This window comes from Oculina patagonica, chromosome 4 (assembly GCF_052425735.1).
Source record: "Oculina patagonica isolate OP01 chromosome 4, crgOcupat, whole genome shotgun sequence".
Taxonomy (NCBI): domain Eukaryota; kingdom Metazoa; phylum Cnidaria; class Anthozoa; order Scleractinia; family Oculinidae; genus Oculina; species Oculina patagonica.
Window position 1 is genome coordinate 54,386,399 of NC_135761.1, and position 18,489 is coordinate 54,404,887.

Below are 18,489 nucleotides of genomic sequence, written 5' to 3' on the forward strand. Positions count from 1 at the left end.
ATGTAGCTTTTTGGCGATTTGAAGCGTGCGAGAGCTCTGATGTATATATTTTGATTTATTGGATTTTTCGTACATAAATGAGGAATTTTAAAAAATTTAGATTTTTGTGATTATTTGTTTTTGTGTGTAAGCCCCATATTTTTTTTAGGGGGGGGGGGGGGGGGGGGGGGTCATAGTCCACTTCCTGAACTCTCTCTTCCGCGCGCCCTTTATACAGGTTGAACGCGTGCATGGAAGAGAGTGTTCAGGGAATGGACTAGGGGAGTCCGTTTTCCCCGAGCCCCTCTCCTAGATTCGCCACTGGAGAGTACCCGTTTTTTGCGTCCCTAGAAGTAGCGCGAATCAAGTATGAAATGTCCTTCGTCCTGGCGGGCCACAAATAAGACGATGGCAGGGCTACCACTGTGAGAGTAGAGGGCGGAGATAGATAGATAGATAATCTTTATTTAAAAACACGGTCAAATTCATCAGCTAATCAAGAGGACCGAGTGCACATCGCGAGCTCGGAGAGGGTAAACTAGACTCTGTCCTGTTTTGACGTCATCGACCAATTTGCTTGATTCGTCCGTTTCGATCTGGTAGCCCCGGGTGGAATGCTCGTTGGAAATTAAAAAAAAAAAACGTTAAAGTTTGACCGAATCGATCCGTGACGGGTTGTCCTGAAAGCCCGGAGACCGGGCCAGCCTTAAGGGCCCACTGACGTATATATTTGGACCCGTTGCTAGGGACATTCACGGTTATATAGTTTTAGCAAAATTTCTTGTTTAGTTATGGTTGAATCTTTTACTCAGTCCATAACGTAAATATGACGTCATCGGGCCACGCCCATGATCACGTGACCAATAAAGAAAAAGTCTAAAATTTTCGATGTTTTGCATGTTATCAGAAAATCATTCATGGTGTCATGATCTTTATTTGTTTTTGTATCTTAGTAAGTATGGGTTTCATTTTATTATGGAAAATAATTTTTTTAGAGAGATTTAAAATATTGATTTGTCCATAAAATTTTTATTAAAAATGATTTAAGCAAATGAATACTTAGTTATGTTCCCGACCCAGATCGGAAAAATATAACGTCGAAAAAAAGTGAATCAAATTAAAGACCGCCAAGTATTTAGATTTTTTCTGCAAACCGGAAATCATTTTGTTAACGCATGCGTAATTCATCTGACAAGAGAACAGTGCGCGCGCTAGTTGTACGCGTACGCTTTTGAGATTATTTTCATGTGTAAAAAAACTGCTTTTCCTGGTTCAATTTAATCTGACTGATTCTCAGATGTGAAGTCAACTATTAGTCAGGAAGTTTTTCGGTAGTTGTTATTGTTTCATCTTATTTGGCGAGTTTGAAGAAGTGCTCGAAAGGAAATTTTTTTGCACATCTGGCGCGTACAGATAGCGCGAGTAACCCGTACACGCAATACAGCGCGCGCTCTTTTAGCACCTTAGCAACGCGCGAGAAATCCGTCAGTGGGCCCTTAAGGTTGCCACATCAGACCTGCTTCAACAAAAATTGTGTATGTATGTACCCGGAAATCCAGAAGCCACGGCCCGGTATCCTAAAACCAGGAATGGGTACATTCGTTAAGGTTTGGAAATTAAGCGCGCTTGACGAGAAACTATGTGATTTTGGCAAAATTCGCCATTGTTAGCCAATCGAGCGAAAACTTTGATTTTGTAGTTTAAGACATAACTAAACGTGTGCCATACCCTTTCATATACTTAAACGCGTGAAATCCCTACCCTTTAATATACCTGAAGCCTGAAAAAGGTACCCCTTTCGGGCGGAGCCTCCCCGTTTAGGCCATTATAGGGAGTACTCCCCCCCCCCGGGCTTCGAAAACACAAACTGAAACAAAAGGGAATACATAATTAGTTTTTAAGGTAGAAATCCATTAAGCTTATGTTGACTAAACGCCCAGATTGCTCAGATACTTCGAAGATACTGTAAACTCAACTTAGGTAAAGCCGCTTAGTTAGGGTTACTTAGCCTGTGTTGCAGACGAATAAAACCCCGGTTATATGCGTCTGCGAATTAGAGCACAAAAGCTTGTTCCGGCCCCCCGCGCGTGATTGGCTCTTGAAAAGGGCTGTTCTTTCGAGCGCCGTTATTGGTCGTTTGATGTTGTGAAACCATAGTTACGCGTTCGATGAATACCAGATACCAGTTACACTGAGGCGTTCTTGTCGTATAATTTGTATATTTGCCGCTCTGTGAAATGGGTCATCCAATTTATTTCGCTTTTCACTTGTTTAGAAAGGACACTTTATGCTGTAGGCTGTATTATTTGGAGGCGTTTTAAATTGCGTAGAGCCATAAGACTGTCGCTTTAATAGCAAATGTGTAGAGGTCATAGTCTGCACGGCTTTTCATTTGTTTATTTTGACTGTTTTGACACCTCTGTGGTTAGTCTTTGAACATCCTGAAACATATTCATGTTTGCAAGATATTTTTTGAGCTCTCGAAATATTTGCTCTGGTCCTAAATTTTCCGTGAAGATGTCGACTACTTGCATTCTGCATTTGTAACGCCGGGTTCGGCTGTTTATTGTGTTTTTGCAAGGTCATGTTGCTTCTCATCACGGATGACGGATGGTTCGTTGTGTGACATTTTTTCACTACAAGACAATGACCTTTTTGCTTGACAGTTGTGTTTGCTTCTTGTCGTTATTGTTTTCTTTTTTATCAGATAGTTCGGACCGGTTGCTTTTTTACCGCTTTAAACGTTTATTCTCACCGATCTGCCATGATCGCCGCAAGGTTATTGTGTATCTGTTATTCATCAAAAGCGTAACTATGGTGTTACGAGATCCATTTGACCAATCACGGCGCACGAAAGAACGGCCCTATCGAAGAGCCAATCAGAGGTAATTATAGAAATCCCTGGTAACGCGCGGGGGCCCGGAACAAGCTTTTGCTCTCTATTCGCTCTGCATAAATTATCGACATCGCATATAAGTACTACAAATCATGAATAAATTGACATTGTTCAAGTGCGACGGCGGAGGGAACATACTAAGTGCTATTAAGAGCCAGCTGGTAGTTTTGTTGAATATTTTTGGGAGACAGTTATGGGTGTTTATATCGTTTGAGGGTATTATGGATGGTACAATTTCACCTACCCACCCACCCTCCCATTATGTACTTAGTTTGCACTGCGACTCTTGTCGGGTCGCCGAATTTTATCCCCAATCTTAAATGCGATGCGATGATTGTTGCAGTGCAGAATAGTATACTAATTCGCAGACGCATATAACCGGGGTTTTGTTCGTCTGCAACGCAGGCTAGGGTTACTCAGCCGCAGACCAGTTTTTTCCAGCCTGCGTTGCCCGTTAAGTCCTGGAAACGAGAAGGACAGCCAAATCCAAGATGGCGGCATAGATCAACACTCAGGTAAGATATAAGAAGCACACGTGTAGCATGGCAAACTTCTTCCAAACAGGCGTTAACAGAAAAAAATCTCAGAAAGATAGCAATTACTACGCTGGGAGAATAATTTGCCAGAATAATTTTAATAGGAAGAGTGCACGATACAAAACAACAATCTCCTTCTGAGTTCTTCACAGAGTCAAACTGACAGTCGGACGGAAACGCTTTCGACATAAGTGGTCTGACAGTGTTGCCAAAGTTCTATAGTACCAATGACGGGAGGTTAGCTCTCCTTACGAACTGACGCCAGTAAAAGGGCTCTTAAAATTATAAGAGCGTTTAAAATAATCAGATTTGGTGAACAAAATATGCTTAAGCTTAGTACATTGACACTTAGATAAAGTTATTTATTTATTTAGTCTACAGAAAGCGCGTACAGTGATTGTGCCTGTTTCTATTTAGAAGACTTAGGGCTTAAGAAACACAGATGGAAATTAGGAAGAACTTGAAACTTAAAAACAGTCGCTACAACAACATTTGTTGTTCTCCCGAACTTTCTCCTGCAGACCTGCCAACCTGACAAACTGTCGGGGAGGGGGGTAAGGTGGAAGGGGAGGGGGAGGAATCTCGTTAGAAACCTGGGAAAAATAAAGACAAATGCCATGTCATAAAAAAATTAAAGAAAATCAGCTTCTAAATCATGCTATTGGCCATGACATATTGGGAGATTTTGATGAAAATTGCATTTGGGAATGAGATTGAACATGGATTGCCACAAGTTTGGATGCCTGGGTAGAAAAAGAGTGTAGACACTATATGCTCCAAGGCGGGAAGGCGATAATAAAGCCACAGCACAAGTATTTTTTGCCTGTTTCTTTCAACTTTCCAGGTCAGCTGAATTTGATGATGACAGAACAAGGTTCCTATTTAACGAATTTCCTTCAGTGTCAAGTGAGCTGATAGAAGAGCAATGATAGCAATGGAGTTTGAAACATTAGGAAAAATTACAGAAAACTTGGAGGATGTTTCAAAGCCAATCAAAGCTGTTGAGGTATAATTATTTTACCTTAGATGGTATCCAGGGTAGTACAAGTTTGACAATGTTTTTTTATAGTTTACAGTCTATTTCACATAACTTTACCGTGCCGCGTTGTGAAGTTTGTTGGGAAATTGGGAACTACATTTCGAAGTAGCCAATTACCAATTATGCACAAAGAAAAATACATCAAGCAATCACATTTTTTCGACTTTGTTGCTTGTTTGCAAGCAAAAGGAAGGAGAATAGCGGTTAAGTTGGGTAATCTGGAACCACATTCTTGTTAACTCTCAAGGGACTGTTTTAATTTCTCAAGGGAATACTTTCCGCTGTGGGTGATCAAAGCCCATGACTTGTAAAGTGTCACTCTATAGTTGTGCTTCAGCACTTCCGTTCTTGTAGAAAAAACGTGACTTGTCAAATTTACAAACGTTATATAACAATTAAAAACGTGAGTAGCCCAAATCTTACGTGACATAACCAATTAAGAATGTGAGGGGTTCAGCGCTCGAAGGCAGCGAAGTTTAAAACGATTAAGAACGCAATTTGTACTGGTACAAGTCTTTAGGCGCTAATATTAATTTAACCTAAAACGATCAACAACGCAAATTTGTACTGGTACAAGTCTTTCACACACTAAAACGTTGCTAATAGTTAACCAAAGGGAACTCATTTCGTGACAATTGATTATTTCTGCTGAGTTGCACAATTTAGAATTGCAACATTCAATGCAGGTGTGAAGTGATATTTACAAGTTTTTTTTGTAGCCTGTTGTGAAATTACTTCCGGTGGAAGCAGTAAACACTTAAAGTTTTTGCTTCTGTTCAGAAGTTAATGCATCGCCATTAGAAACAAAAACAGCAACTGTTTTACTGGAAATGTAGTTGTTAGAAATGGCATGTGTAGCCATAGGGTAAAGAATAACGCGAGGAGAAGCGGCTTTTTGTAATATCCAAACGAAAATTTACTTCTTGATGTGGGGTTAAGATTGTGTGATGAGACAAAATGTAACTCTGTCGTGCGTAACCTTTATCGGGAACCCTGCATTAAGCCGAGTAGAAATCTTTCTAACTTGAAAGGAAACAACTATTTCGATTAAAGGCAAGCGTCAAAGTTTACCATTTTTAACCAAGCCAAAGTATATGAGTCGCAAAGCGCCCAGCCGTCGAGACTGACAAATACAGCATTTCCTCTGCAAAAAATTAATAAAAAAAATGCTTGAACTGAAAGACGTTTGAATTCTTCCATGATATCTTCGAACAACAATGCCCAGGATAAACCTTCTGCTCATACTAACTTCATGCAAAAAAGTTGATATCTCGAAGAGATCTTTGATATTTATACCAACTTTATTGCAACATTTGTAATTTTATGTTTTTAGGACAAATGGAAACTATTGCCAGCCTTTTTAAAGGTATGTAATGTTTGTAACCAAAATATAGATTTTACACAAAGCAATGATTTTTCCTGTTGTGCGCAATAATTATACATGTATTTGGTTCTAGTTTAATTAATAAGTAGGTTTCCTTGTTTGCATTTAATACACAAACAAAACCAGTCTTAGACCCCCCCCTGGGGGGAATACATTGTACTCAAAAAAGTTTTATGCAGGGAGGCTCTATGGATGCTGAGGTCCTTATAACCCTCACCCTTTCATATACTATTTTTGACAGAAAAGGCAACCCTTTCATCACACACCTTCCATAGAAGATGGTACCCTTTTGGCATACCTGCAGTAGAAATACTGCGTCCTTTTTCTTAACTTTTCACTTGTGTAACCCCTTAAATACGTAGACAAATTAGCCATTAGGTGCATCTGTTTGAGGTTTTTGAAAATGCCTTTTTAACCAATTGACACCTGTGTCACCTGAAACTGCCTGTGAGGAGTATTCACTTCTGTTCTACTTCTGATATCATCGCCTTTGGCTAAAAAAGGCATCACATGACTTATTAATACTCAAACTCTGCAGGATAAGAAATCTTTACAATTGGATATACATATATCTCTAGCCCAGAAAAGGTTCCCCTTTTGGACAGTTCATTGAATCATGAGTTCCTGGGTCTTGATAAACTGTCCTTGTATTTTGTCAAAGATATTTACAGCTATATGATGTATTTTGCAGGTTAAGGGACTTGTCAAGCAACACATAGATTCATTTAATTACTTCATAAACGTGGATGTAAGTACTGACTTCCGCTATTGATATTATTATTTGCAAAGCAACAAAGCATGGCTGAGAGCGAAATTTTCCCATTTTTTCTCAAGTCAACAATGCAAGCAATAAAAATAGTACTGTCTTTTGATGCCATTTATATTAACACATTTGTATTTGATTGACCAAGTCTTTTCATGTTGACAAAAAAGCATTATTCTGCTTTTAGAAGTTCATACCAAGCCTGTGGCCTGATTTCTTTCTATAACGTATACATAGAGTGAAATGCTGCGCTGTTGTCTTTATCTTTGTGGTATACAGAGGTGCATTGTTTAAATTGAGTTTATTCCTTTACTTTTAATTAGCAGCAATTATTCTATATATGAATTTCCTAACTGTTTTTTTGTAGATAAAGAAGATTGTTAAAGCAAATGAAAAAATTACTACTGACGCCGATCCAGTGTGGTATTTAAAGTACCTGAACATCTATGTGGGCAGTCCTGATGTGGAAGAGTCATTCAATATCACGAAACCCATCTCACCTCACGAGGCAAGTTGATGTTTTACCTACTGTATAATTTATGTGTAGTGCATGTGAATAAAAAATTTAGTTACTGTTGCAGCATTAACTAGGTCTCACCCAAATTTTTACTCCCCCCAGATGCAATGCGGGGTCTAACCCAAAGGGTTACTGATACAAAAAATTATATTTGAGCCCTGGATACTAGTCTATCAAAGGGCTACTCCCCCTCCCCCATGCATAAATGCATAGGCTTAATGGTTAGCACGCTAGACTCTGGTGAGCCTGGCGGGGCTGTGTTTTGTTCTTGGACAAGGCACTCTCCTCTCATTGTGCCCTCCCCCAGATCTATAGATGGGTACTGGCCAAAAAAAAATGCTAGGGGTAACCCTATAATGGACTAGCATCCCATCTAGGGAGTAGGAGAAATCCGTAGATTCGGTTTAAGCCCCCCTTACCCCTGCCAAAAAACCTGTCGCTTAATGCTACAGAAACTGGGATAAGCTCTGTAGTATGGGCCCGGCGGCCAGGAACTGTTATTAAGACTTATACATTTTTTGTAATTTCTTTTCAGTGCCGCTTGCGAGATATGACATACTCTGCACCCATCACTGTAGATATTGAGTACACCAGAGGAAGCCAGGTGAGTGAATTGTCTTCTTATCCATTGCACCATCTCAGAATTGCCTACAAGCATTTTTTTATTGTCATGCCATGCTTTGCAGTTGCTGTAAGTTAAACTCCAATCTTACATGTATCTGTAAACAGAAAATTTTTCTTTAACATAAATACATCATGATGTTAAGGTTGGGGACCAACTAAACTGCTAAATTATTTATTATTTCACTTTGTTTTGCCTTGTTCTTTATTTTAATGGCATATAACTTTTATGTTAAAGCAAAGCAAAATTCAAATGGCACCATCTTAGAGAGAAGGGTTTTCCTTTTGTAAGTAACTAACTGAACAAAATCCCAAAGTTCTCTTACAATCAACTCAGTCAAAGATATTGAAATTTCTAAAAAAACAAAAACAAAAGAAAGAAAGAAGTTTGGTGAACAGATCAACAGATCATGAATTATATAAAAATAATAGTGCTTATATTATTATTCAACAGTGCTTCTGAGACACTTCAAGTTGTTGGAATGTAGTGACAAGTTACTTTTTTATTTTTCAGCGAGTGGTGAGGCATAACTTGCCAATAGGGAGGTAAGTAAATCTTCCATGATATAATAATAATATAATGTTGTTTTCCGTGCTGGTTTGCAAAACAAAATGTACATGTTCTATTAGTAATGAAACACTCACTCCTTCATGTGGCTTTGAAGGAGTTTTACAAATATGAGAGTCAGCAAGGCATGCGAGGCATGTGAGGTAAGTCAGCAAGTCATACAAGACAGAAATCCTACTCCCAATAAAAAAGGCTAACCACAGCTACCTTAGTCAACTGTACGCTAACCGGAGACCAGGTGTTATTAAGGCTAACCGGAGTGTTATTTAGGCTAACTGGAGTGCCATTTAGGCTAACCGAAGTACTATTTAGGCTAACTGGAATGGCTTGCACACTTTAGCTGCCTCCCATTGTGTGACAACCTGCTTTGAAGGGTCCTGCAAGTATCTCATTTTAGTCATTAAAAATACTTTGTTAATGGTGCTTGCATTGCTGCCTGTCTACTTTGTTTAGAATGCCGATAATGCTTCGGAGTTCAAACTGTGTATTAACAGGGAAGAGTCCAGCGGAGTTGGCTTCCTTAAATGAGTGTCCTATTGATCCAGGTTGGTTGATAAATGCAGGTATTCTGTGTTATACAAAATCTAGAAATAAATGAGATGTATTTTGCATGGCAGAAAGAAACTAGCAGTGACAGGAATGTAAGAAGCCTGGAAAAAATTGGCCAGGGGCTTTAATGGGATGTGAATCCGTGGCCTCTGTGATACTGGATACTGGTGTGATACTCTATACATGATGTTATTCTCATCAAGTCTTAAGTGATGGGAGAAAAACTTCTCCAAATTAAAAGCTGTACATGTAGCATTAAAACACATCTCAATGACTTTTTTTTATGAATGATCCATTTACCCCATCTTTTTACAGGAGGTTACTTCATTGCAAATGGAACAGAAAAGGTTATTTTAATTCAAGAACAACTATCGAAGAATCGCATCATTGTGGAAGCTGACAAAAAAGGAAATATTGGATGTTCTGTAACAAGGCACGTGTCTTACAATCACTGATATTTTCCAGTTGCTTAGTAATTTTTTCAGTTGTAGATGGATGTATGTTAAACATGTATTGCTAAGTGTATATTCTGTATTAATTTTGTTTGCAGTTCAACGGCAGAAAGAAAAAGCAGAACAAGTATTGTGACTAAAAAAAACAAGTTTCTTTTGAAACATAATGCTCTGTCTGAGGTGAGGGTTTTTTGTGAAGGACACACACACAACAGAAATATAGTTACAAGAGTACAATGGAAGAGATGCCTGAAATAAAGCACCAAGTGACGTGTGATAAATTGCGAGATAATCATTCTGATTTGCCCTGTGTATCTTGGGTCTGTCCATTTCATGAGTTCGAGTTCGAGTTTGAATTTCGAGTTCGAGTGACCAACTGGGAAAAATTAATATTACCCCATAACTCGAACTCGAAATTTCTAACTCGAACTCGAAATCTCCAACTCCAACTCAAAATTTCTAACTCAAACTCGTAAATTCGATACACTCGTGTATCTTAGTAATTATAAAATCAAAGGGAGAATTTTATATTAGATCAGGAGTTACTTAGAGCCTTATTCCATGCCCCCCTTTCAGTTTAAAATATTCAAAAGACCACAATGCAATTACATGTAAATAGTCTTTGTGGCGGTTATGAGACATCAAGGGAAGGGAGATGTTTTACATTTTCTACTTATTTACCTAGTATATAAAAAACTAACTGTAGTTAAAATAATAAAAATTAACTGAGATCAAAAATTAATTGCAGCATATAGATTATTTTTTCGTTTTATGCATGACTTAAAAGTCATGTCCAGTAATATCTATTTCCATGTGCTTGCAAAGTTTGTGTATGTGCACTATATTACTGCATTTTCTCGATTAAACGCCGGGTACCGAATAAATGCCGGGCATAATAAGCTGTAGGTTTATTAGAAAGATGTATGTTTGTCAAAAATTATAAATAAAAACCCTTGCTTAATAAAAACCGGGATCAAATAAACTGCAAGAGTCAAATAAACGCCAGGTCAACCAAACTAAGTTTCAAATAAATGCTGGGGGCGTTTAATCGAGAAAATACAATTTGTTTTAAAAAGTCTTTGTCATCTTATGAGTGATCATTTTTTTCCAATGTACTTCTCACTTTCAGGATGTACCGGTGGTTGTGGTATTCAAGGCCATGGGCATAGAGTGTGAACAGGAAATAGTTCAAATGGTTGGGTGCGAGGAAGAAGTCATCTCCACGTTTGCACCATCACTTGAAGAGTGCCATAGACTCAACATCTACACACAGTTACAGGTATTCAGAAACAAATTAAGCGACTTATTATTTTTTTTTTTTGGAATCCCACGAATGACTTAATTATAAGGTGTAGGCATGTAGTTGTCCAAAGTTTGGTTCATGCTGCACTGTATTGTGCATCCACTGGTCAGGGTAGTTGGCTTGTTAAATACATGTACTTATCTATTGGATTGTGATTTATCTGGTAGATAGCACAATCTCGTACAACAATTAAGCTTGTATGATATACCGGTAGTACAGTGTAGGTAGTAGTGTGAGGCGCGGTGGTCTAATGGTTAGCACGTTCGCCTCCGAGTCGAACAACCCGGGTTCGAGGCCTGGCCGGGGCGCTGCGTTGTGTTCTTGGGCAAGACACTTTACTCTCACAGTGCCTCTCTCCACCCAGGTGTACAAATGGGTACCGGCGAATTTACTGCTGGGGGGTAACCCTGAGATGGACTAGCATCCCATCCAGGGGGGAGTAGAAATACTCCTAGTCGCTTAATGCTACAGAAACCGGGATAAGCTTCGGCCTGATGAGCCACTTGGCTCGACAGCAGGCTTTACCTTTACCTACATGTTTTTTAACCAATCAATACAAGACATCTACCATGTATAGCAAAAGCTAACTGAGGTGGGTAGAGATACATGTTACGTATAGTGAGACTGATGACCAGTTTTAACCATTCTTATCCCTTCCTGGTTTATTACTGGCTTAAAAATATTTGGTGCTTCTGTTCCATAGTATTTGTATTTCCATTATGCCTTTAATCCTGATTTTTGTAATAGGCCCTGCAGTATGTTGGGTCCAAAGTGCGTCAACGTGCTACATGGGGCAAGAGTAGGACCAAGGTGGAGGAAGCAAGAGAGTTGTTAGCAGGAGTCATGCTTGCTCATGTTCCGGTAAGTATAATAAAATTATAACAAAATATAATACTGACAATAATTATGTGGAGTACTTCTGTCTTTAAAGCCTTTTGTTAAGAACACCTGTGAGTGGAATAAAGTTTGTGCAAAGGAAACAGAGATCTTGAAACATTATTTGCAATCAATACCACAGACACTTACTACATTTCAATGTTGGTTACCTCTACAGTGTAAATCATGATAAAGGGTACAACTGTAATACTGAAACTGGTGCCATAATAGCTATAATACTAGAGCTTTAACTTCCAACTTTATTAATTGGCATGGATTACAACTGTTATTTTTCTTTATTTTACAATTTTTTTTTTTTTTTTTTTTTTTTTTTTTAATTTATTTATTGACACACAAAGAACACTACTTACTTAACAAATACATACCCTACCTACGATGCTAATTACAAGACATTACTTATTACATTATTTAATATACATTTTCTTTTTAAATAATAATATTGCAATAACACGCCTTACAATACCTACTATAACAAATAGCGCTCTTACAAAAACTATTACATTATATTACTATTACATTTTAAAGTTACAATCTATTTACAAAGTTCAATTTTTTACTACTAACTCTAATACTAACTGTATGTATTTTATTTTACTATGAAACGAAAAATAAATAAATAAATAAATAGATTGCGGCACAACCTCTGGGCAGGGGGCGGGGTAACTTGGGGGAACTCAGGCACAAAGTGTTGTCCATTTTGCTTTGAATTTCGTCAAACTATTATTTTTAACAGCGATTGTGCGTTCATAGAGAATCTTTTGATTGAGTAAGAGAAGGAAGATATCTAGATTCGGATATGCTGAATTCAACCAGGACAGAAAAATGTGATACTTGGCGATGATGAGGAAATGATTCAGGGCATAAAAATTACTTAAATCTGGTTTATAACCGTAAAAAATATCTGTGTCAATTAAGGTGATATTTTCTGAACGTTTTTCATTCCACCATGCAATAACTTTTTTCCAGAATAATTGTACCGTCGGACACTCATACAGCAAATGAGGTAAAGTTTCGTATGAAGAGCTACAACGATCACAACTGGGAGAACTTTTCAATTTCATTTTGTAAAGTCTGTTATTAGTGGGTAGAATGTTATGTATGACCTTGTATTGGAAACATCTGAGTTTATTTTCTATTGTAACTTTGAGTGGCAATTCATAAATGGCTTTAGCAGGAAGACGTTTTTCTATAAGCTTAGTTTCTATGTTTGGGGCTTTAAACACTTTCATAACAAGCAGTTCGCGAGCAGATTTGGCGGTGACATTCGCAAGAGGAAGCTCATTACTGTCAACATCGGTAAGCATTCGTTCGGAATTTAAAATTGATTTTTTCCATTCTTCAGGGATCGCGGTGAGAAGGCCATAATACGTTAAGAAGTTTACCGTCATACCATATCTATGTTGAAACTCAGACCAGGATAAAAACGTTCTGTTCTCATTTACCAGATGACCGATTTTAATAACTCCTTTTCTATGCCAAGATGGATAGAAGACTGATTTACCATCTATTTTAATATAGCGGTTATTCCAAATAATTTCGTTTTCATATTCCTTAGCAGAAGAAGGGTCTTTAGAATGTAGCTCCTGCCAGACATTCAATACTTCCTTGTAAAAGGACGGTACATACGAGACGAAATTAAGGTCAGATACATTAAAATTACATTCCAAAAGAAACGAACCACCATATTGGGATGTAGCAGATGAGAAGAGGGAGCACCATTTGTTATCACCAGCTTCATATAAACGTTTAACCCATGCTCCCTTTAAAGATTTGTTCATCATGTTGAAGTCTACCATGTTAAGGCCCCCTTTCTCTATAGGACCAATAAGCGTGTTACGTTTGACCTTATCGGGCTTAAAGTTCCATATGAACTTGAAACAAATATCATTAACTTCACTAGAAAAATTTGGTGGTGTTGTGAGAACGGAGGTATTATAAACAAGCTTGGAGATAGCGAGGGTTTTGATGATACAAATTCTTCCCATTAAAGTTAAGCCTCTGGTCGTCCATTGGTTTAAAATTTTCTTTAGCGCAACAAGTTTTTCCTCGAAATTAATTTTGTAACTAACAGACTGATCATATGCGAAGGCCACACCTAGCGCGATTACATATTTTTCAGGCCACGAAATATTAAATTTAGAACGTTGACCCAAGTTGCATTTAAGACTGCCCAGCCACATACCCTCCGTTTTAGAAGTATTTATTTTTAAACCTGAACAGCCTCCAAAATCATTTAAAAGATTAAACAAGTACAATTTTGTTAACATGATTTTTAACTTGCTTTAATTTTGAATGTTTTACAATGCTATAATTTAGGATTACAGGTAGGTATAAAAATTGTAATGTATATATGTCTGAATTTATCAATTTATCTTTTTCCCCCTTTCTTGTGGCATTTTAAGCCAATCCGCGCACTAATGTACTTGTTCAAAAAAACTGACGTCACTTTTCTTTGACCCGGTTTTGATAAATTCAGACATATATGTACAATGTACTATGTGTACATTGTTCCTTTACAAATATTTAATCCCCAATTATTATTTTTTTTGATTATGTATTGTTTTCAGGTAATCAAGTATGATTTCAAAGCCAAGTGTGTATTTTTAGCTCTGATGATTCGGAGAGTCATACTTGCTTGCAGTGATGAGGTAATAGTGGCCCTGCCTAAAAATCTGTAACGTACTCCTATACTGCCCGTTGTGTACATGCAGAAGGATGTGCTTTGAGCTTTTGGTCCAAATTGAAAATTAAAATTGAACTTGACTTTCAAGAAAAAGTAGACTTTTTGTAGATGCATGATCAGGCTTGTGTTTTAACATTTAGAAGCTTGTATCTATATGAAACAATATCAAACAGACATAACTCGTGGTTATTTACAAAGGAGGAATCGATTTTAACTTAAAAAAAAACCCCACCAGACTTGTACAGATGACCAGTCTAGCACCAGGGTTTTCAAAAATGTTTCGAAATAGGCGTCAGCAACTGGAAGAGTGGGAGGCTGTGACAACACACTGAGCTTGTTTGTAGCGAGCTGATTGCTATGACCTGCGTAACAGGCAACATAATAATGCTGGCGGAACTCCAGCAGTCGCTGGCTTGTTTTAAAAACCCTGCAGGTGTATTAAGCTTTGTGGTCAATTTTTCTTGCAGGCCCATGTGGATGATCGTGATTACTATGGTAACAAGCGACTGGAACTAGCAGGGCAGGTCTGTAAATTGTGAATCCTTGTGATATGAAGCTGTTGTTGTTACTGTGGCTGTTTGTATGGTAATTGTGAAGAACAGCTCCCGCTAACCGACTGTCGGTCAACTGTCAGCCGACAGGTTACCAACAGACTACCGACAGGCCACCGACAGCCCACCGACAGCCCACCGACAGCCCACCGACAGCCCACCGACAGTTTCCCAAAACAGACATTTTACTGTAAAACTGAGCAGTAAACACAGAAGTAAACCCGACGCAGAAAGCGATTAAAACAGATAAGACTTATAAACATTGATGTTTAGAACTGCTTTCAGCGAATTTGATGATTACAATATTCAATTTATCACAATAAGTTTTCCAGATGCCCTATAGTAGTTCTACTCCCTGATTTAGTCCAGGCTCAATCCTACCAAAGACTGGAAGTAATGGTGCTAGCTGTACCATCAAGCGTCTAACTCTGGTTGACTTTAACCAAGTAGTTACGGATGTGGACAGATGCAGGAAGTTAGCTGGCCTTCAATGAATGTCTGTGGTGTAGCTATTTTAGAGTATTGTCAGGGTTCAAACTAAAATTTCAGCTTTTAGCCTGAATTTGTCGGTTTTTTTTGTCAAGGCTCATTTTTTCCCAGCTGTTAAAGAGCCATGCATTTCAAGGGACACTTTCCATGTATGGATACATGACGTACCCAATACTCAAAGGTTTTCAGTTGGCCGATCAAGTCATGTTTTTTTTTCTTCGGTGAAAAGTACATGTAGCAGGCAAGTGTCCTCAAAGTGCCGGCTATGGCCGGCAGCCAGCTGCTATTTTGAACCCTGTATTGTTGTTTGCGGTTGGTTAGAAGCTGCCAAAAGATAATATTATTTTTATGTGTGATTATTTCTTTTGTTAATAATAATTGGAGAGATTGATTTTCTGTTGTATCCATTTTCCTGTTCTCAAACCATCTTCAGAATTTATTTTAATTTTCTTTTTTCCCATTTACAGCTTCTATCTCTTCTATTTGAGGATCTGTTCAAGAGATTTAATGCTGAGGTAACATAAAACACAAAATTAATAATTATATGTCTCTTAACAAGAATAATTATGACATCCCCCCAGAAGAAAAAATCTCATCTTTTATAACTGAGCTGCCAAGACGACCTTACGTGTAAGTTGCATTATTACAAATTCCTTTTTTTCTTGGCAAGGTCAAATACCTTCCTTACCGAAAGTGCTTTAAAATACACATCATTAATGATTAAAGTTGCTTTCAGTGTTGCGTGCATAGCAACTATCCTTCAACATCCTCTTTTGATGCGCTGTTTGAAATTAGCCAATTAAAACTGATGCATACCGATGTCGTTTCATGCAAATGAGCCCACAAGCTCAGAAGGTCATGCTAGTGGGCTGTGATTGGTGGATTTCAATCCGTGTTGTTTGTTAAGCATGTTAAAAGATGGATGTCGGAAGATAGCCACTATGCACGTAACAGTGAAAGCGGGTGTATTATTATTTTTGGTCCCAACCTTGACAGTGGTACTAACACATTCCATTAATTAATTGACAGCTCAAAAAGATTGCAGACCAAACGATTCCAAAGCCAAGAGCTGCACAGGTATGCTATTGTAATAAAGGAATCTGGGTTGTTCTTGCACAAAAAGATAAATTTTAACACTATGTATGATATGAAAGGTCTGCACTCTACCACAGCACTAAAGGATATTTGTGGAGCTCCCAGGGGGGTACTTGCAGTATACATGACGGGGGGGGGGGGGGGGTCCGACGGAGCTTCATATTGCGAACCCAAAAAAATACATGAGCCTGAAATTTTACACCCAGAAAAATACCTGACATCAAAATTTTCTACCCCAAAAAGTAAAAGACCTAGCACCTCTATACTGATTTATTCAATAAAACAGACTTTAAGACCTAAAAAAATATATGACAGATCTCTTGACCCCAAAAAATACCGTGGGGGGGAAATTTTCAACCGAAAAAAATATGTGACCTCCCCGTCATGTATACTGCAAGTACCCCCCTGGGGTGGAGCTTGGGTATATAACTTGGATGAAATGACAGACAAACGTTCTTCATACTGCTTGGATAAAAAAAAACTAAAAATAAAAACTACCAGTTGCTCGGATCAGTTTTTCAGAAATGTTCAGTTTTGTTGAAAAATACAAACAACTCCTGACTGTGGCGTTTTTCATCAAGTTTGCTTTATTAGTTAGAAAGGTGGGTTTGTTTTCTGATTTTATTATTTATTAAAAATATGTCAAGGCTGGGTATTACTGACTAACTTATTGTGTTGCTTTAATTCAGTTTGACATTGTGAAGCACATGCGTCAGGATCAAATAACACATGGACTGGTTCATGCAATCACCTCGGTAATAAAACACTGTTAACGTTTGGTATACGGGTAACTTCTTTTAATCTGATTTAAGGCTGGCAGAATGAGACAACATGTTTAAAAGAACATTGCTATGCTTGCATGCCGTGTGGAAACATGAAATGTTTCTGCTGTGCAGCAGAGGCAAATTTTGCTTCTTGAAAACAAAATTGACGCTGGAAACAAAGCTTCCCATGTGGCAAAACTGGGAAACATTGGGGAAACATGTGCTTGCTATGGGTGTTTCTGGAAATATGTTTCCTCATTTTACCAGGGCTTAACTAAGTTGAATCTGAATCTTGATTTGAATCCAGATCCAGACCCAGAACTTTCCATAATGAACAACTTTCTATCTCAGGGCCTGAATGCACCATGAAAGTTAATCCTAAAGAGTCTTTGAGATTGAGGAGCAAATTTAAAGTTTGAAAAGGGAATTACTTTGTTAAATGATTTAGCATTTTTCTTATTTATTGTTTTTGATTCCCAACTCTCACTCTCAGATGGTAATAAGGTTTGCGAATAAAATTAATATAACTCTGTCAAATTATTGCAACATTTATTCATTACATGTAAGTCAGCTATATTTTTTCTTTCAGGGAAACTGGATAATTAAGAGGTTTAACATGCATCGTGCTGGTGTCACGCAAGTGAGTCCAGTGCTGTTTTTTGGCCTAAAAGGTCTGTTTCCTTAGCTTGGTATGGGCGAGGTAAAAAAATGACCAAGACATAATTGGAGACATTTCCCCCAAAATACATCTCAGTTACAGTTGTAGATGCGTATGTTGTGGTTTAAATTGATCTCCGTTTTAAAAATTTGCCAAACAAGTTTGATTTTTAGTTTTCATTGTCTTAAATTCATTAGCATTATCTGAAAGAAAGGCAAATAAAAATCAAACTAGTTAGAAAAAATTTAAACCAAAGTTAAATTCTTAACTACAACAGGTATTTATTGGGAGATTTAGATGTCCACTCTTTTGGCCAAAGGTTCATCATTGGCTAAACCTTTAAATGTGTTCTGTTGAATTGACAGAATTTGTGAAATCTTTCTCTTTTATAGGTTCTTTCACGTCTTTCATTTATTTCTGCTCTTGGAATGATGACGAGAATTAGCAGTCAGGTAAGTGGCAGTGTAAACTCAGAATACTCTTCATACACACAAAATATTTTATTTACTGCGAGCTTTATCCACTGTATTTTTCACTTCTGACAGTTTGAAAAGACACGTAAAGTGAGTGGTCCTCGGTCACTGCAGCCGTCTCAGTGGGGAATGTTGTGTCCGTCAGACACGCCTGAAGGAGAGGTGAGTCTCGAATACATAACACAGAACAGTACTAAAGGCCTTAAAACACACACCCTAAAATTTGCCAATAAATGCAGCCGAACCCCTATTAAGCGGCTACCCCCGATTAG

The 18,489-nt window shown here is 38.0% G+C and overlaps 1 protein-coding gene across 1 annotated transcript in view; it reads left to right on the plus strand.

The window, feature by feature from the left end:
* Positions 1–3,344: 3,344 nt before the first annotated feature.
* The window catches only part of LOC144650683 (DNA-directed RNA polymerase III subunit RPC2-like), a 40,812-nt gene continuing 25,667 nt past the window's right edge, over positions 3,345–18,489 (plus strand). The window contains exons 1-20 of the mRNA XM_078510411.1: positions 3,345–3,390; positions 4,256–4,417; positions 5,784–5,816; positions 6,526–6,582; positions 6,965–7,105; positions 7,650–7,718; positions 8,250–8,281; positions 8,757–8,848; positions 9,168–9,285; positions 9,403–9,484; positions 10,434–10,583; positions 11,355–11,468; positions 14,072–14,152; positions 14,655–14,711; positions 15,695–15,742; positions 16,257–16,304; positions 17,012–17,077; positions 17,676–17,726; positions 18,137–18,196; positions 18,290–18,379. Coding sequence (XP_078366537.1) covers positions 4,337–4,417; positions 5,784–5,816; positions 6,526–6,582; positions 6,965–7,105; positions 7,650–7,718; positions 8,250–8,281; positions 8,757–8,848; positions 9,168–9,285; positions 9,403–9,484; positions 10,434–10,583; positions 11,355–11,468; positions 14,072–14,152; positions 14,655–14,711; positions 15,695–15,742; positions 16,257–16,304; positions 17,012–17,077; positions 17,676–17,726; positions 18,137–18,196; positions 18,290–18,379 — 1,470 coding nt within the window. The 5' untranslated portion in view covers positions 3,345–3,390; positions 4,256–4,336. The remainder of the gene's footprint in view (positions 3,391–4,255; positions 4,418–5,783; positions 5,817–6,525; positions 6,583–6,964; positions 7,106–7,649; positions 7,719–8,249; positions 8,282–8,756; positions 8,849–9,167; positions 9,286–9,402; positions 9,485–10,433; positions 10,584–11,354; positions 11,469–14,071; positions 14,153–14,654; positions 14,712–15,694; positions 15,743–16,256; positions 16,305–17,011; positions 17,078–17,675; positions 17,727–18,136; positions 18,197–18,289; positions 18,380–18,489) is intronic.